The 21,323-nt window shown below is 32.5% G+C and overlaps 1 protein-coding gene across 1 annotated transcript in view; it reads right to left on the bottom strand.

The window, feature by feature from the left end:
• LRRC7 (leucine rich repeat containing 7) overlaps positions 1-21,323 on the bottom strand; it is a 464,523-nt gene that overhangs the window by 94,742 nt on the left and 348,458 nt on the right. The window contains exons 12-18 of the mRNA XM_028512216.2: positions 20,856-20,985; positions 19,725-19,840; positions 18,296-18,365; positions 15,906-16,005; positions 13,469-13,593; positions 11,194-11,442; positions 6,453-6,653 (exon numbers count right to left, since the gene is read on the bottom strand). Of these exons, the coding sequence (XP_028368017.2) occupies positions 6,453-6,653; positions 11,194-11,442; positions 13,469-13,593; positions 15,906-16,005; positions 18,296-18,365; positions 19,725-19,840; positions 20,856-20,985 (991 nt within the window). The remainder of the gene's footprint in view (positions 1-6,452; positions 6,654-11,193; positions 11,443-13,468; positions 13,594-15,905; positions 16,006-18,295; positions 18,366-19,724; positions 19,841-20,855; positions 20,986-21,323) is intronic.

Here is a 21,323-nt window from a genome sequence, read left to right as displayed (position 1 = left end):
AGAGCTTCCTAGACCAAAAGAATGCTGAAAGAGTATATTTCCACCAACACAGCATAGCAAGAGATGCTAATGGGATTGCTAGAAGGAAGAAAAAGGAGGAGGAAGAGGGAGAGAGAGAGAGAGAGAGAAAGAGAGAGAGAGAGAGAGAGAGAGGGAATAGGTTACATAGGTATGGAAAAAATGGCAATGAATAAGCACCTATCAATAATAACCTTAAATGCAAATGGATTAAATGCTCCAATCAAAAGACATATGGTAGCTGAATGGATAAGAAAACATGACCCACATATATGCTGTCTATAAGAGACCCACTTCAGAACAAAAGATCTACACAGGCTGAAAGTTAAGGGATGGAAAAAAATATTCCAACCAAATGGACATGAGAAAAAAGTTCAGGTAGCAATACTTATATCAGACAAAATATACTTCCAAACAAAGGCCATAAAAAGAGATGAAGAAGGTAACCACATAATACTAAATGGATTAGTTCAACAAGAGAATATAACCCTTATAAACACATGTGCACCCAACATAGGAGTACCTAAATATATAAGGAAAATCTCAGAGGACTTCAAGAAAGACATTGATAAGGAGACTTCTAGTCAAGATAGCAGTGTAGGCAGACTTGGCTCCCCTCCTCCCACAAACACATCAAAATTACAAAAATATAGAAAAACCGTCACTCAGAACCATCAGATATTGAATTGAATGGAAATATGACAACTACAGAATTAAAGAAGAAAGATATCAACAACAACACAGTCATTTTTGGGGATTTTAACATCCCACTGCCAACAACAGATAGGTCTTCCAAACAAAGAATCAACAAGGATATCGTGGCACTGAACAACACTCTAGATCAAATGAACTTCACTGATAATATGCAGAACTTTTCATCTCAAAGAAGCAAAATATTCATTCTTTTCAAATGCACATAGAACATTTTCAAAGATAAACTACACATAAAGCAAAACAAGCCTCAACAAAGTCAAGAAAATTGAAATCATATTAAGCATGTGCTCAGATCACAATGGATTGAAACTAGGACCTAACCTCAAGGAAAAAAACCTAAACATATTCAAATACATGGAGACTGAATACCATGTTATTAAATAATGAATGGATTAACAATGAGATCAAGGAAGAAATCAAAATGTTTCAGGAAGCAAGTGAAAATGAATCTACAACAACCCAAAACCTATGGGACACAGAGAAGGCAGTCCTGAGAGAGAAGGTCATAGCAATACAATTCTACCTAAAGAAGATAGAAAAATTTCAAATAAACAACCAAACTCTAAGTTTACAAGAGCTAGAGAAACAACAACAAACAAAGCCCAGAGCAAGTAGAAGGAAGGAAATAATCAAGGTCAGAGCAGAATTAAATGTCATAGAGACTAAAAAAAAAAAAAAAAAACTATTCAAAGGATCAAAAATCCAGGAGTTGGTTCTTTGAAAAAATAAAATTGACAATCCTTTAACCAGATTCATCAAGAAAAAAAGACAGAGGGCCCAAAGAAGTAAAATCAGAAGTGAAAGAGAAGTTACAAATAATACCACAGAAATACAAAGGATTTTAAGAAATTACTATGAGCAACTATATGCCAAGAAATTGGACAACTTAAGTGAAATGGGCAAATTTCCAGAAACATACAACCTTCCAAAACTGAATCAAGAAGAAGCAGAAAGTCTGACTAGACTGATAACAACTAGTGAAATTGAAGCAGTAATCAAAAAACTCCCTGCTTATAAAAGCCCTGGACTGGATGGCTCCACAGGTGAGTTTTGCTAAGCATTTCAAAAAGAACTAACTCCTATTCTTCTCAAATTATCCCCAAAAACTTAAGAAGAGGGAAGATATCCAAACTTTTTATGAGGACAGTATCATCCTAATTCCAAAACTGCGTAAAGACACAACAAAGAAAGAAAACCGCAGACCAAGGTCTCTGATGAACACAGACACTAAAATCCTCAACAAACTATTGGCAATGCAGATTCAGCAATACATTAAAAAGATAATACACTATAATAAAGTGGGATTCATTCCAGAGATGCAAGGATGGTACAATATTTGCAAATAAATAAATGTAATACATCATATAAACAAAATGAAGGACAAAAATCACATGATCCTATCAATAGATGCTGAATAAGCATTTAATAAAACCCAGCATGCATTTATGATAAAAACACTCAGAAAAGTGAGAATAGAAGGAGCACTCTTTGACATAATAAAGGCAATATGTGTGAAACCTACAGCCAACATTATACTCAATGGGCAAAAACTGAAAACCTTCCCCTTAAGTTTAGAACCAGACAAGGGTATCCACTTTCACCACTCTTACTCAACATAGTACTGGAAGTTCTAGCCACAGTGATCAGACCAGAAATAGAAATGAAAGGCATACAAATTGGAAGGAGGAAATAAAACTGTCATTATTTGCTGGCAATATGATAGTGTACATAGAAAACCTTATAGTCTCCACCAAAAAATACTTGACCTGATAATGAATTTGGAAAAATGGTGAGATACAGTCGATACTCAGAAATTGAAGGTATCTTTTTACACCAACAGTGAAATATCAGAAACAGAAATCAGGAAAAATATCCCATTTGCTACAGCAGCAGATAAATAAAGCACCTAGGATTAAATTTAGCCAAGGAAGTAAAAGACCTGTACTCAGGAAACTACAGAATACTGAAGAAAGGAATTAAGGAAGATGCAAATGAATGGAAGCATATACTGTGTTCATGGATTGGAAGAATTAACATAATTAAAATGTTTATATTACCCAAAGCAATCTATAAATTCAACAAAATTCCTATTAAAATACCAATGGCATATTTCACAGATTTAGAACAAATATTTCAAAAATTTATAGGAAACCCAAAACAACCCCCAATAGCCTCAGCAATCTTCAGAAAGAAGACCAAAGTAAAAGGGATCACAATACCTGATATAAAACTATATTACAAGGCCAGTGTCATCAAAACAGTCTGCTATTGGCTTAAGAACAGACACATAAATCAATGGAACAGAATCCTAGAAATGTCACAATACCATAATAGTCCTAGAAACATAGGCAATAAAATTTCAGAAAACCCATGTGACAATATTTTTGCCAATATGTCTCCTAGGGCAAAGGAAATAAAGGAAAAAGTAAACAAATGTGACTACATCAAATTAAAAAAGATTCTGCACAGTTAAAGAAATCATCAAAATGAGAAGTGAGTAGACCATATGGGAGAACATACTTGCCAATAACACATTGGATAAGGATTTGATGTCCAAAATATGTAAATACCAGGGAGACAAATAATCCAATTAAAAGATGGGCCAAGGACCTGAATAGACACTTCTCTAAGAAGACATATTAAAAAATGCTCAACATCACTAGCCAACAGAGAGAAGCAAATTAAAACTACAATGAGGTATCATTCACACTGGTCAGAATGGCCATCATTAACAAAACAAACAACAAGTGCTGGTGAGGCTGCAGAGAAAAGAGAACCCTAGTGCACTGTTGGTGGGAATGAAGACTGGTGCAGCCACTGTGGAAAACAATATGGAATTTCCTCAAAAAACTAAAAATGGAACTGTCTTTTGACCCAGTGATTCCTCTGCTGGGAATATGCCATAAGAATCCTGAATCACCAGTTCAAAAGTACTTACACACCCCTATGTTCATAGCAGTTCTATTTATAATAGCCAAGTGCTGGAAACAGCCTAATTTCCCATCAGTAAATAAGTGGATCAAAAAATTGTGGTCCCTTTACACAATGGAATACTATGCAACAGAAAGAAAGAAGGAACTCTTACCTTTTGTGACAGCATAGATGAAACTGGGAAATATTATGCTAAGTGAAACAAGCCACTTGGTGAAAGGCAAATACCATATCATCTCACCTATAAGAGGAGCCTAATGAACAAAATAAACTAATGAACAAAATATAACCAGAGGCATGGAAAAATGGAACAGACTGATAGTGACCAGAAGGGAGGGGGGAGAGGATAATGGCAGAAAGAAGGGGAAGGGACTAGTTAAAGAACATGTATGAATGACCCATGGACATGGACAACAGGGTGGGAATTGACTGCGGGAGCAGGGCATAGGATGGGTGGGGGAGGTCAAAGGGGAAAAATGGGAACAACTGTAATAGAGTAACAATAAAAAACAGAAGAAGTATTGAAGTTACCAGTGAAAAGGAAGGGTGGACCAGAAATAAATATAACCTGAAGGTTGAGTTTCAATCTTCTCTCTACTGAGCTTGGCTACTGTAGTTAATTAAGAGGCTTAGGCAATAAGAAGCCATTCTAGATTTTTAAAACAGGCCAAATATATGGTGATGGAAGATGATTTGACTTTGGGTGGTGGGTACACAATGTAATATACAGATAAAATGTACACTTGAAACCTATATGATCTAATTAACCAATGTCATCTCAATGAATGTAACTAAAAATTAACAAATAAATAAAAAAACTTTAGAAAGGACAGCAAAATTTGATTTGTGCTAGAAAGATCATCAGTAAGGCTTGGAGGGAGCTGAGGACAAGGTGAGCCAGGAAGTTGACAGTTTTTACACTAATGCAAGACATAGTTGAGGACCTGAAAAGATAACAGGAGAAACAAATGTATAGACTTGGGTGATTGCTTGGAAGGGGAAGGGAGTGGAGTAAAAGTAGGGAAAAGGAATCAGAATACATCCAAATTTCTAGCTTAAATAAAGAAGTAGATGATAATGGTGCCAGCTGAGATCAAGATCAGGGATACAGGTGCAGAAGTGAGTGAGGGGAAGAAACATTCAGTTTAGCTATGGACTTGTTAAGCTTGAAGTACTTGTGGGACAATTTTAAAATCTATTTCCTCCACTAAGATGATTATTAAATTCATAACCAAAGCCATCTTTTCCTTACCTCATCTATTGCATCCTTGTATTAGGTAATACAAGGATGTATTTTAATCTCTTCAGTTGTAGTAAAATTACTCAGTTTATGAATTATCATGATCTCACAGTTATTTTAATGTTAAACTGTGATTACATGGGATTTAAATACAAAGTATGTTTTTACTATGTACCTTCCAGAAGTTGTTTTTCTGCCTTTTTTATACAATTGCAATATCTCAGACATCAGAGAGAAGTATGTTGCTCTATTACAGCATAACTACAATATTTTGGAATGTAGAAGTAAATAATACTGATTTTATAAACAGAGGAAAAGGCAACAAAACTGAATGTTTACTTAAATTTTCTTTCCTACGTATCCATGTGTGTGCCTCTCTTCTCGGCTGGCTGGGATGGAATTTCCACTGACAGATCTGCACGCCATGCTTAATTTTGCTCAAGCTTTTCCCTTGCCCTGGAATGCCATCCTCTCTTTTTGATTTTAAAATAATCACCCAGTTATTAATATGTAGTTCAACATTAAACTGCTTCAAGTAACTTTTAACTGATAGGCAATTATTGGTTATCTCTCCAATTTCTTAGGGTATTATATTCTCCATCACACAACCAACCTTATAATTGTATTTCATATATTTCCTAATTACTTCGAATTTGTTAAGTTTACCTGTCTAGGGTCTAAATTAGTGCAGAAACTATGCACACATCTTGTATTTCTTCTCTCTCTCCCACAGGGTTTAGCACAGTGCTAAATATACAGTTGGTGTTTAATCAGTGCAACAAATTGATGCTCTGAAATGCAGATTTGTAAAAGAGTTTTGCCAATGTAAATTTTAGAGAAGTAGTTATAGCAAGTTCTAGATGTTTTCATACCAATTACGTTTCTAATGAAGATAAAAGGTGATAAGCACATTATCGGAAGAGTTGATGAGATAGTGAAGAGGTGGCATACATGTAGTTGAATTCTTTTCAGATCAAACAAATTGATAAGGATGAATATATAACTCATTCTACAATATAGAAATGAAGTTGACATGATTAAATGGAAAAAGCTGAATTTCTAAGTTATCTCCTCTTTTGTGGTTGTTAATAGCAGTGTTTCCTTGGAGAGACTGCAACCAAAACACAAAATATTTAAAAAATTTTTTGTGTCTGAATCTGAATTTTACTGAGGTTTATAGAATACAAAAATCTTCAGTTAGCCACTTCTAATTACTCATACAATAAAAGTTTGGTGTTGCCAAAAGAATATCATGAAAATGACATAATGCATGAACTGGTCAGGGCTATCTGGGTGAGCAAATTATTTTTTCTGTGTGTATTGGAACTTTTGGAGCTGTATTAATGATTTTAGGCCATGAGGGCATCATTTATCTGTGATTTATTAAATGCAACCCTCATAGTATGAAATAGTAGAGAGACTGCATTTATACTTTGAGAAATAAAATGTACTTTTTAAGGAAAATGTATTCAGTTAAAAAAGATAACATATCATTTAGTTATTCAAAAAATCCAAACCACACTGGCAATTACCAATAACCTTGAAATACCTCCATTGTAATCTCCTTTGGGGCTACAGGCCACTTGTGTTCATATTTTTCTTTCACAGTTTGCTCCGTGTTAGAAGTTGGATTTGAATTCTCAACACGCACTCCGTGGCTTGGCTTACCCACCAGATTTTGAACAGATTTTACCATATTCTTTAAATCCTCTGGGTAAGGAGTTGGATATCGTTTTAGGTTTATTTCAACCTAGAAGTTTATAAAAAGAAATTTAACATAAAAATACCTTCAGCAAGCATGTTCACAAAACTACTCCATTTTTCATGTAGTAGCATAAGCAAATTCAGTATAGTGAGTGTGGAGCTGGCTGAGAAATTGCTATGTAGAAGACTTAGTGTTTGCCTCTCACTCTGCTTGTGGGACTTTCCACCCCTACCCACCCCTGCAGATTAAACCCAATTTTGGGACTATATCCTATCTTTAGACCTACCCTCTAATGGTTGAAATAGCAGTACATTCAACACTTAAGTGACTGGTAATCTCTGAAAAATTTCATTGTGATTATTAGCTGCTTTTATACTTCAGGGGCTCATCCTTTCCTTGACTTATTATTTATACCATTATTTTGATGTTAAAATATATTTGAAATATTAATGCAGGTGATGGAGGAGACCCAAAAGACTTACAGGTAGAGTGAATTATCCTTTATTTAAAAATTGGGAGGTGACAATATCCGCTACCCAAATATCAGCTCTATGTTAACCAGCATGTTACATCAAAAGGTAGGGCAGATAATTCTTATTAATATTTAAGAGAGTATGTTTCAGGGTGGCTTTAAATTTAATCTTTACCCTAATAAAGTAATGTGCTTTGTATGTAGTATCTTACAATAAAGAGAAATAAAAAATTGTGAGCATTTTCTACGATACTCTAGGCAAACATATACATTTTGGCTTATGTCTACCTAGATAGTTATTTCCATTCTTGAAATCCTTTCTGGTGTATCATACATATAGATGATTATTAATGGTTATTTTTTCCCATTTAATTTAGCCAGAGAAAATACGAGACATTCCATATAGAATATTCAAACATCACAGTACTTACATTACTTAAGTGGAATAGATACAAATTGTTATTGTTGATTCAAAAGGAATGGGAGGAAAATAAGGGGCAGATTTACTTGGTCAGACTTGTTCAAAAATCATGACTTTTTGCATCTGAGTAGAACCAACTTTAAAAAATGAAATGGCTTATGTGATTGTGGCAAGTATGTGTCTCTGGAAAATGTGTGTGAGGGAGAGGTTGAGGAGGAGTAGGTGGAAGACAAGCTGAAGAAGTGTGGGAATGAGAGAGGGAGAAAGAAAGAGGGAAGGGCACACATACCCATCCCCATACACCCGTGTAATTCATGGGATGTAAGAGGCTGTGGTGGTGGTATAGATCTGAGGATTATGAATATGAACTCAAACACTTTTGCTCATCTGCAGTTTTTAGCAAATTCACCAACTTTGTCATTCTAGTGTTTCATCTTTCTTGTGGCTCATTTCCTTTCTCAAATACTGCTATTGGACTTCCCTAGATGATTTATAATATTCCTTTCTATATCAAAAATATAAAATTATTTTTCCCATACATTTTTGGAAAGCTCATGAAAAACCAGATAATTTTGCTAGTGTAAGTAATGTTGAAATATAATTTAATCTTTTATACTCCCAAATATATAAGGATGAAATTAATAGCATATAGAAATAAAGCTACAAAAATATAACCCAAGAAAAATTTAGACTTTACAGAGAAAGTGTAAGTTGTTAAAGTATAATATAAATATATTTAAGGGTACTTAACGTACAATGCATTCTTAAATAAACATGAAAAGAATGATTCCATACCAGACAAGGCCCATTTGAATGCATGCATATTGGATATGCTGTTTGAATTGTAGTAGAAATGTTAATCACAAATTAAATCTATGTTTTAAGTTATATTGTTGAACTTGTTTCAAAGTACCTGATATCAAAGGACTAAAAGTCAAGTTCTACATTTAAAAATGTAAATTGTAGAATGGTATGACTATTATGCCAATTAAAAACATATTTTAATTTTTAATTACCGGCAGAATATGAATGAAAAATATTTTCAAGTAGGTCATTAAATTAAAATTCTATGTACCTTAAAGTATCCTCAATGCTAACATTGTGTTTCTAATTAAATCAAAGGCAAGAATGTGAAGTGTTCTTTAATTGAATTAAGTACTTCACTGAATAATGTAATCTCTTTTTTTTTATAGGTGCTATGTCCCATCTGACACAATTACATGACTATTTGCTAATGGCTATGGTACCAATATTTTCTGTTTATTTTATAAGCAAATTAATGTGATACTGTGGTCACATCACCAGAATATGTTTAGGTATTTTTTTTCTGTAAAATTTTTTAAATCTGCAGCAAATGAAGCTCAAGCTTTGGGGCTTGTCACTTGCATGTGTTCTTTCCAAAGCCTTGTGAGAAGCCCTACTTATATTTTTACATGGTTATTTTATATTTTTGTCTTAAAAGACCCCTGGGAAAACTGTGGAAACATCAGGTCTCATAAAGCTTGGATTTGTTCCACCTGGACAATTCGCTCCTTGCTTCTCATTTACTAGTTCCTCAGCAGAACTTACTGGACTTGGAGTCAGAAGACCTACATAGAAGCCAGAGGTACCTAGACTAGCTATCAGTTTTCTACTGACATCACATGGGACTGATGATCTCTCTCCCACACACTTGTGTTAATGGAGAGCTAAAATGAGATAATATATGTGATAGTCCTTTGAAAATTTATGGACTCTAGGCAGAGATTAGATACTATTTCTAATATCATATTCTACTTATGTAGTTTAAAATGAAGATTCCTTTAGCACTCTAGATTCTACTATACCTGTCTAACCACAATACCCATAACTGTCTAAATTGTTCTTCAGACTGTACGCAGCAACTATGATTTCTTCAGTACTTGCCATGTATTGGGCACCATGAAAAATGTTTTATAGGGGTATTAATTTTAGTATTATTTATGTAATAATACCTATTCATTATTTACCATATACCTTTAAATGATTAATGACTAATAATATTAATTAATAACTTATGATTATAATGATAACTCATGACCCATTAAAGCATATTCCCATTTTGTGGGGGAAAAATAACTCAGGGACTCAGACAGAATGAGTTACTCGCCCAAGGCCACACAGCTAATAGGTGGCAATGCCCAAATTCAAACTCAGCTCTTTGACTCCAAAGTTTATGCTATGTAAGTTCCTTGGCTCAGAGCTATTCTCTGTTATAGGTAGAGGACATATTTGTACCATCTTGTGGAAGAAATACCATAAGTCTAAAATGTAAATTTTATTGAGTTAAATGAGATAATTTCCATTTTTTGTGATAATTAAAATATATTAATAACTCACTAATACCCAAATACAAAAGCAGTTTCTATATATTTGTGTATATATAGGCTAAAAATATTCCCTTATTCTAATATGGGATAAAATATATAAAAATTCATTTATTATACGTGTAGTTGGGAAAAATCTGTCAGTTATGTTCTTACCAAATGTTGTATATATCACTCACCATAAAGTATTTGCTCATTTCACATAAACATTTTATTAAAATGCAAGATATTTACTGAAATGCTATTCATTTTAATTTTGAGAAATAGAAAGGTTTCACAAGATTCTCTATATCTCAGATCTAAACAAAGTGCAGTAAATGCAAATAGCAGCTGCAAGATGTTGGAGACTCCCCAAAATTTAGCAATGAAGAAAGAATTAGTGCTCATAATTAGGGCATTTAGAAGTGATATTTTGAATATATAGAACTATAGTTTTCTTATGTAAGTATTAAATTTTAATTTGATTTGGTTGTAAATTCCAGTAAGAGAAATAATAGTTAATGCTTTGATTATTGATTGTTAAATACTTATATTAGAAATTAAATGGAACATTTTACATACAAAGGAAATGTATAGCAGTTTTAGTTAGGAAAATGCATTCTCAGCTTGCCTTATATTATAGAAAGAATATAAGACAGAATAAGAATCTAGTCCATTACATGTGGATGACAGAGTTTACAGAAAAATGCCATGTTTTTTTCACATCCCATTAAGACTTGTTTTTCTCCCTTAAACTCTTATACACCCAGCCCATGGAGGTAAAGAAACCCTATTTGCCATAACTCCCAAACCAATCTTCTCTTATAGGAATTCTCATCTGTGCCTTTAGATTAAAGAAAAATTGATACTTTTCTATAGATGCCATCTTTGTGCTTAAAGTTTACTCTCAGCAAATCTTAATTCAAATCCCATGCTATTTTAAGAATCAAGTTTAGTTATTTAATCTTCCCCAGAATTAATATTTTTAAAAAATGTGTGTATGTGTGGGGTAATTTAGAATTTATCAATAGTGTCATCAACATTCTGCTTGACTATTGGTATTCCCACACTTTAAATTAAAAAATATTAAAACAAAGCAAAATGAAGCACCCAATTTAAAAACCATGCCAGATATCCCACCATTAGGCACTTCATTATGAGGTTCCCTCCCCTCTGACTCAGGTGATCCCACCCCATTGCCAATGTCAATGAACGAAAATTAAATTGGGATCAAACACTGGCAATTGGTACGTATCTGTGACCAACATTTCTTATCCCAAGTCATGCAGAACATACCCCATTAACCACTGTTCCAAGGGAGATTCGCCTTTACATGGGAGATTCTACTACCCCAACACCTAGGCCTACCTGTCTGCCACTTAGAGAGGGAAGAGTGGTGGATTGTGCTGCAACTGGCAATGGAGTGCACATGCTCCTTTCCTGCTGGAGGCCACTTATACAACCCCATGCCAGCTGTGGGTCATTCTGGGGGACGGGCATATCTTGGATCTGCTGATCACACCTGGCCCATGGTGTGCAGCAATCGCCAGACAGTCTGGCAGGTTGCAGAGTAATCCCACGCTGGCCCCTTTCCCAGGGGGCTTGGCAGGAGTGATCCTGTGGGAGAAGGAATCTCCATTTTCTGGGAGAAAGAGGAGCACTGTAGCAATACTTTCACTTTATCATTTTTCTACTCTTGATTTTTTTTCACTCTGGGTAATGCATTTAAAACAACCATCAGAAAATTAGTTTTAACTCTATGTAATAAAACAGTACCAATATCATATGAAGCTAAAGTGTCACAATTTCTTCACACAATGCAGCATTCATACTACACTATACACACTATAAGTAGGGCATTACACTGTACTCTATTTGGAAGTTGATGGCATAGGTCACTGGTTCTTTTTTAAGTTTTGTGAAAATTAAAGCTAAAGTTGTGCTATATTTAAAGTATGTGTAATGAACCAGAAAAGTGTGATTAATTCAGTTTAAGATTTCAGTGTATTCCACTCATCATATTTCCATGATGATTTATTTAGAAGTTTGTTTGTATTCTAATTTTTCCAATATCCTATGGCATTGGAAATATTCAAATTAGTTGAAGCCAAGTATTTTGAGATTTGGGAAACACATATGGCTTAACCACAATATAAATGAACAAAATATAAATAAACAGAGAAAAATGTACTATAAAGTATAATGAACCTACTGTGATTATAAACAAATCTGATCTTGCAACACACAAACAGGGCTTCTAAATAATTGTTTGAATTTACTATATTTTATGTTTTTATTGACACATATATGAGTGTATTAAATACACTCTTTTCCATTATGTCCTTTGACTATAGATTTTTAGGAAGAAATATGTAATTTTTGACATTTAATGAAGTAAAACAATGAATCAAAGGTCTTGTACAGAATGCATCATCCATTAGTTCTGGATCTAATATGAAATTCTTAAAAAAATGTTCTAAAGGTTTCTGTTTCTTTTTAGTTTAGCATTTTTTTTCTACAAATTCACAATAAAAATGCCTCTTGTTATTAGATAGCACTAATCAGCCATCCAGAAACATTTTTAACCCAAATTTTAAAGCAAAATTATCATCTTAAACAGATTGGGATCTGTTTAGGGCTCTCTACAATGATATAGATATGCATTATCAATTACTTACTGCCTAATTCTAGTAAGGTTCTAAAGTATGTTGGCTTAAGAAAGAAGTTTAAAAAATGTGGGACTAGAGGACAGAAAAGAACGCATCATACAATCTAGGTTTATTAAGAGAATGCATATACAATTATTTAGGAAATTAATTACTAAGAGTGAGAGCTGTTAGTACCCAGGATGAAAAGGTACACAAATAATACCATCAAAATTAATTCAAGATGCTGCTATAATGATAACATGAAGATCTGATATTGATAAAATCTATATGAATCCTAGTATTTTCAAATTTCAATAATAAAAATATAGATTTTAAAATTCAACCTTGTTACTTGTTATTAGTTCCAATAAAGGGGTTTTTAAAAGAATGCTTTGGAGTTAAACAATTAAAATTATTTTCCCTAAGGAAAATGACACGCTATTAGCCCTCACTTTCTTTAATACTTGTCCTCACACTTAAGAAAACTCATAAATTCTTTTCAACTATCCCAGGAATATAGAATCTTTCAGAGATTTTAATGCCAATGTAATATATTTATCCATTGGCTCTTCAGTAAAATGTATAATTTTGGCCTCATACAATCTGCATGTTGCTTTGCTCAGTGATGAAAAGAAAAGCCTTTAAGTGTTTCAAAAGTTATGTAAGATGCTTAGGTAAAGCCCATCACTCAGATTTGTTTGCTTTTTTTCCCTGGCTTTTTCTTACCTTGAATCTCTTTCACGTTATTCTGTAAGATGGGGTGGCTTATCAAAAGTGCTCAGTCAGAACTGGGGCATTAGTCTCATTCTCAAGCACAGCAATGCTTCCACAATTACTATCCTGCTCTAAATGAAAGGTGGTACTACCATGAGACTTAAAGATGTATCTGACCTTCCAGCAGAGGTCACTCAATTTGTCCCAAAGTCTATTTGAATAATAACACTGAACAAGCAAAAGCAATGAGAAGAAAGAAAAAACAAAAATTAAAAGGTCACCTTAACTTTCCCAGCATTATCGTCATCTTCCTTTTTGTCTTCAAATTCAAAGGCAACAGTCATGCGTTGTTGTCTCTGTTCTTCCCACAGTGTAGGGTTAAAGCTGTCACTGTCTGACTGGAAATCTATAGTTAGATTCCAAAATATTATTGCTTTATTTTTTTTTTTACATAAAGTGTTAACAGAGGTTAGTACACTTGGCAAACAGTGGTGGTAGGTACTACAAGCACCTACAAAGATTTTTAAAAAGGGAAACATAAAGAAAAAAAATAAGGAAATAAAGATAGAAAGGAAGAAAGAACGAAGAAAAGGAAGATAGAGGGAATGAAATTCCCCTGATGTTTGTTACATGGTATTTTAACATCTTAACACAAATTCAGCTTTCCTAAGTATACATTAATTATATATTGAGATTGGGAAGTTTCCCAGTGCAAAGAATGAGCTCTTCATAGGCCAGACATAAGAGAGAGCTGGATTAAACATTTAAAAATATTGTCTCTTTTAATCTTCACAATAGCACAATGGTGGTACTAATATCACCATTGATTTACTAATGAGGAAACAATGGCTGAGTTTTAAGACTTGCTCAAAGTCATGCAGCTTCTCTGCAGCCAATGCAGAATTCCATTCCGTATCTGTGTAATTACGAGCCCATATTTGTAACTACCAACCTCTGAAGCATTTTATAGAAGCCACTATATGTTTTGTAAATTGTCTAAGATCATATGCTTTTGTGTGTATGCACCCACATGTGTGTTGGGGGTGGGAATAATAAAAGAGTTCATTTTTAGGGTTAACAGATGTGGAAAATTTATTCTTTAAGTGAAGGTCTCAGTCTAAATATCTCAAATTAACTGAAAATAAATGGTTTATCAATCTTTACATAAAAATGTTGGCTAATGATAATATTTCCTCTTTTGTTGCAAGGGATTCTGAAAATTTATTTAATACACATCTGCCTTAAAAACCAGAGGGTTCAGTTGATTAAAGGTCAAGAAACTTTTTTAATACCAGCTCTTCTTTGCAAAGGAAATCAAACCAAAACAAAGCTAATTCCTTAACATCACTTTACCTAACTATATTTACCTCACCCCCTGGAACAAGTTACAGATTTAATCTGTGAAACTGGGCTTCAGAAATAACCAATAAATATAAAGCATTTTTATTTTTCTCTATACCTTTTTGAAAAGAAATATTTTGATAATCTAGGGATATTAAAATATAAAAAGTAAAGATAGATGAATAAAACAATTCTTACATGAGAGTTTTCTTGTATCTTATGTACCTACAATGACTTTTCTTTCATAGATTCAAAATATCAATTTTATTGAAGTCTGAAAAATGCATATAAAAACAACTCTTCCCTTTTCCTACTTCTGTAAATCCAATTTGAATAAAAATATCCTAAAATATCCCAAAATGATTCATTTACATTTATAAATCAAAGACTAAAGATATTTATTACAGTTATCCATGAAAATAAAAAATACATGTGCAAATAATTTCCTTTAAAAGTTGGTGTCATTCAAGTGGATTGAGTGGATTTAATTCATGGGTGGATTAAAGTGAGTTTACTCTTCTAAGAATTATAGCCCTGGCTGGCGTAGCTCAGTGGACTGAGCACGGGCTGGGAACCAAAATGTCTGTCCCAGGTTCGATTCCCAGCCAGGGTGCATTCCTGGGTTGCAGGCTAGAACCCCCAGTAACTGCACATTGATGTTTCTCTCTCTCTCTCTGTATCTCCCTCCCTTCCCTCTCTAAAAATAAATAAATAAAAATCTTGTGACTGTAAGACTAGAAAATGTGCATGAAAGCTTCTGTTGGGTTCCAAATAGTAAAGGACAAACTCCTTTAAACATTTTATGAATAATGTGATCATATGATAGAAGATTTAATTATTGAAAAAGGTTTAGTTTTTTTCAAAAAGTATTCTTATAGTTGCTAATGTTGTTTAGGGGAAACTCAACTTGAAAAAGAAACTTGTGTCATTATTTGCAAGTCATGTTATTATGGTTGACTCTTAACATGAAATAATTTGAGGCCTGGGATCACTGGACTAAATGTTTAAATTTCATTCATGAAATTAGTGAACACGTGGAACATTCCTTTAGATCTAATTCTTTTTAGCTCATTTCAATAAGCTGAGGACCACCTTTGGTTGTCTAGTCCTTTGCCTTGTAATCCTCCAGAAGAAGTTGATCCTAAAAGTCAGTATTCTTAACATAAAGAGGAAGAGTTATGTTTTTGGAATCTTACTTAGAATATTGTAGTATGAAGATTTATACTTATGGTTAACCTCTAAATGATTCATGTCTGTCTGGTAATTATCTTTATAACCTTGTCCATGTGTCAGTGTCCCTGGTCAGAGATCAGCACAAAATGAATTTCTTTTTCAATAATTATAGATGTATAGGAGAAATTTCTACTGACAACTTGCCTTCATCACCACGAGGTTGCTGGGGAAACATGTAGTTTGTCAACACTCTTTGCTTTGTTTCTGGATGCGCTTCAGTTTGTAAAGGGATAAGGGCTTTGGACTGGAAGCAAAAAAAAAAACCCAAACCTATAAATTAGATCAGTAAGTTAGAAAATATGAAGAATATTTGTTTTACGTATGATAACAGTCAATAGTCTGCACTCACCAAGCTGAATGAAAATTTAAAAGAAGAGCAAGGAAAAAAAGTAATGAAATTAGGAAGTATAACATGAAATAAAATTATTGCTATAGAATATTTTAAAATTGTAAGGTCTTCATAATGAAATTTTCTTTTTCTCTAGCTTACTCTTTTACAAAATTATTTATCATCCCTGAACAATATCAGTTTTAGCCCTTAGGAGACCTTTAAAAATGTGTTAAATTATTTCAACTAAGTAAGGTTTTGGTATGGTTCTATATACCCATTAATTTTCACAAGGTGTTACCCAAATATAAGAAATGTAATTTGCTATTAACTTTGTGCTATGCAAAAGTGAAATAAGTCAGGCAGTACAAGACAAATACCATATGATGTCACCTATAAGAGGAACCTAATGAACAAAACAAACAAATGAGCAAAATAGAACAAGAGGCATGGAAACAAGGAACAGACTCACAGGGACCAGAGGAGAGTGGGCAGAGGATACGGGTGGAAAGAAGGGACTCGTCAAGGTACATGCATGAATGACCCATGGACATGGACAACAGAGTGGGGACTGACTGTGGGAGCGGGACTGGGTGGGGCAGTGGGGAGCAACATGGGGAAAATGGGACAACTGTAATAGAACAACAATAAAATATTCAATAAAAGGTAAGAAAAGATAATCTATGAATTTAATTAGGTTAAAGCACAAGCATTTATATTTAAGGGCTATTTTTTGTAATCAAAGACAGGGTCCACATACAGATAAGCAACTATACTTGTATCTGCAATATCATAATATATTTACCCATGGATGCTAATATTTCATTCTTTATTAACTAATTTGATTTCAAAAATACTATTGTGAAAAGGTTTTTAGAACTCTGATATTATATACTATATATATGAAAATATATTTGAGATGATTATTTTATGCAATGTTTTAAAAATTGGCTTATTTCATGATGTTTATTAATAGGAATGAAATACAAAGGGACTTGGGATACTTATTTGTCTCATAAAACTGAGTCAGAAACACATTAAATCACTGTTCTAAATAAAACTTAAGTGATTTAGTCACTGTTCTGTTTATTCTTCCACAAGAATAATAAATCATGATATTAGGGAATTTTTTTTCTGAAGACAAGACTAAATAGACTGTTGCATTAGCATAATTCATATTAATTCCAGAAATGCTTTATTTATAATGACATACTGATGCCTTGCAAAATCTATCGTTCATTGATAAGATTTGAATTTGAATGACCATCTAATTTTTTACTCGGTAGACAGACGTAAGTGCTGTAATAACTGTAGAAATACAAACATTATTCTTACAATTACATTTTATACTTTGCAGAGGTTTATTTTAAGTTTTTACAATAGTAGCCCATTATCTAGAAATCTGAACATTGTTGCTTTCATGCTAAGGAAATAATGGTAAAAAACCAAATTCAACATTATTTGTTTTCATTTGGCTATTTATATTTTGGGATAGGTGTTTAAAAATTTTAGGATTACAAGCAAAGAGTAAGAGAGAACTAACAATTACAAAAATTGTCTAACATCAGTTCTTCTGGTGGCAAATCAGATGTCTTCAGCTGCTTCTTGTTACTTTCCAGTTAATAAAATTACTTACTAATACTCGATTACTGACTCAATTATAATCTAAGTTCATGAGAAAATAAATATCAGAACATTTCTACAGAATACACTCATGATAGTTACAAAAGATACTTCAAACTTGCAAATCTCTTGAATAAAGTTTTAGAATTAAGTTAATTATAATTAAAAATATGAGAAGAATGGAACATGAAGGATACTAATTCCCTCTTGTGGGGATTGTGGTGATAACTTTTTATTCTTTACCTTCAGAAGTATAATTAAAGTGTGTTCTCTGAGGACATATATGTACCACCTAGAGCTAAAAATTCATAAAAATGCTCACTTTGTCTATTAGATCTCTGAGAATGAAGTAGATGCTAAATTGAAGTATTTAAAGAGGTTGAGAATCATAGTTCTGTTTTGTCTGAAATGATAAAATACATATTTAAATCACTACCTTTACAAAAATCTCTCCTCCATGGGATAAAGAACCTATATTATATACCAATTATCAGGTATCTATGGTTTAAAAAGTTAGTAATTCAAAGTTTCAATTATAGTTCATCTTAATAAACAAAATAAATCTGGTAATAAAAGTTGTTACCTGATTGTCAGAAAGCCACAAAGCTGCAAGCTCCTTAAGTTTGGTAAATGAGAATGGTAAATTCTTCAATCTGCAAAAACAAGAAAATTCTGAAATAGCATGGGTAAAGATGGAAAGACCTCTATGGCTCACCATGAAACCCTCCCTCCAGGTGAAAATAATGGTTCCATCAGGGGACTGTAATTGAATCTTGTGGGACTTGATTTTCCTATGATAGCTCCATGACCTATTTCTAATCTTACCCATAAGACTATAGTTAGAAAATTTTGGAAATTGTCTTGCTGAATACCAGGCACCACATTCAATGAATTTCCCTTATTTTCCTGTCTAGAAACCCAGTCAAAACAGGAAACACAGTTGGTTTGACATGACTTACTCTTATTGCACAAAGCTATGAAGCTTGTTGCATTTTTAATCCTGACAAAAATAAAATCACAATCCATTTCATAAAAAGTTTTATTCTTTTACATGGGAATACTGCTGAGCTACTAAGTGAATGGTTTTTGAAATTAACATTATTTGTTTCTTAAACCAACATAAATGAGAACTTCCATATTTAACTTCAGAATCTGAACATTCTTCATGATTCCATAAAAACTAATCTTGGCAGTTTTGTTGCAAAGTGTCTCAGTTTATCATATTATCAATCTGACTGAAACTCATTAAAAACAAATAGTTCAGGCATTCTATTCAATACTCACTTATCTTCTTAGTAGTTACCTTCAGTCAATATATTTTTTATCCTTTCCTATTTGTGGAAAATTGTGGTGAAAACAAAGATGAACTGAAGTTTCGAATTTTATTTTTACCCATCCACCTATATAACACTTCTGTCATGTCCTTACTTTCTTTCTTTTTCTGTCCAGCTCTGAACATGACTGAATGACCATTTGGTTGTCCTTATCACACTGTACAAGCCTTAGGATTATTTAGGATTAACTTCCTGGCAATATTTTCACCAGCATGCTGTTGTTGACTATATACACATTGCCCATGTAATTTACTGGAGGCATAAAAGTATACATGAAAACACATGTGTCTGCATGTGTACATATCTATGCACATACTTCATTAATAAATTTTGTAGGTTTTTTGTTCAACTATTTTCCATGTTTTCATACTATTATGCTTTCAGTATATGGGAGGATTTTGTGTTATAAATTTGGGTATATAAATTTTACATAATTTAAATATGTAATATATCATTTTAATATAAACAAGTAATAACATTTTGAAGAATCTTTTTTTGAAGTATCTCTTTAAAAAATAATTTAGCTGCTTCATATTCTAAATGGATATTTGCATAGTTACATGATATTTGCATTCCATATACTTCACGCACACAGAATTTGTTTTCAGAATTATTTTAAAAAATTAATTTGCTTTTAGTAAATAATTAATATGTAATTGTGATATATTGCACAAATACCTGTTGTCACTCAAATTTAAGACTCTTAGTTTCTGCATCTGTCCAATCTCTTCAGGAAGAAATTCCAGTTTATTGGACCGTAGAGACATAACTGTTACATTCTTACAGCTTCCAATCTACAGGTAACAACAAAATCAACAACAAAAAAGTAAAGAATCACAGTGCAGACTATATTTTTATATTATTTTTTATAATTTATAAAACAATTGAATTAAAGATTTCCTTATGACTTTTACCATTCTCTAAATGAGTATTGTTTTACTTTTTACAATCTCCCTTTTTGAAAGATGGGTATTATTCTATGTATATTTCTTTAGCTATTAAGAAAATGTACATCTTATTTTTTTATATATTTGATGGATTTTCTTTATTTTATTATTAGAATACATAACCTCATTGTTTTTCCTGTCATGTTGTTTTTGCCTACCCAAATGAATACTAATATATTTATGTTTATAATAGATTAAACATATTACAAATGAAGTATTATTGACATTTCTTTGGCAAAATTAGTTTTATTTCATATTACAATGGTATTTGTCATTTTTACTCAGAATTTTTGGTTATAAAATAATGATATATGAATTATTGTTCCTTTATTATGGAAGTGTTTTATAGAAAATGTTAAATTGAAAGTGTATGTCACACTTTTTCCTTAACATTTATAAATAAAAATCCTATTTAGAGATAAAAATTAACAGAACCTCTTGGTGTATCCTGAAGCTAAAATAATATTGTTATGCAACATGATACTTAAAAAACTTACATTAAAAATCTGTCACTTCAGGAATGGAAATATAATTGTTTCAAAATGATATTTATTAGTCTTCTTAAAAGAAAATTATATAAATTAAATTCTTAAAATCATTTCTCAGCATTAATTCATTTACAATATTTTATTACTTTTCTTTGTAAACAATATTTAAGTCCAATGTACTTTCTGGGTTGAATATAAGAACTTTTTACTTGTCATTTTAGAAAGATTCATTAGTATATATATGCATAGACAGTTCCTATATATATACATTCAAAGCTCAAATCATGAATCTACACTGCCTTTGCATCTGACAAGATTTAATCCTAAAACAGAATCATTAAAAATTAATTAATAGAAACAAGTTCATTCCTCACTTCTCTAGGTAATTCTGGAAGAAAATTCTCGTCAACTGCTAATGTTCGAAGACTATGAAGGTAGCCAATAGTAGAAGGTAAAGACTCCAGTTCATTACAGCTACAGTCGAATTCTTCTAATAAAGATAAACTGAAAAGAGAAATACATTAATTAGACACCAAAATGTCAGATGGCAAAAAAGTTTTGAAAAAGTCACGTATTTAGATTCGGCAAAGAGGTATTTATTAAGCAACTGCATAATTTATATAAATTTATTTTGCCAATTTAGCCAAGTGATTCAATACCATTTAATAAGTGGTTCCATTTGGTAAAATGAATACAGTTTATTTTTCTCCCTTCAATAGTTTTGTTTGTTTTAATCCAATATCGGTGTCATTTATAGTCAGGTGTTCATAATGTGTACCTTGGAATGAACACATATAACTGGCATGCGTAGGTGGGAAGGCATAGTGGGTAGATCCAAGAAA

The sequence above is a fragment of the Phyllostomus discolor genome, chromosome 5 (assembly GCF_004126475.2).
Source record: "Phyllostomus discolor isolate MPI-MPIP mPhyDis1 chromosome 5, mPhyDis1.pri.v3, whole genome shotgun sequence".
Classification (NCBI taxonomy): domain Eukaryota; kingdom Metazoa; phylum Chordata; class Mammalia; order Chiroptera; family Phyllostomidae; genus Phyllostomus; species Phyllostomus discolor.
The sequence above is the reverse complement of the archived record's forward strand: the minus strand, read 5'-3'. Positions and strand labels throughout refer to the sequence as shown.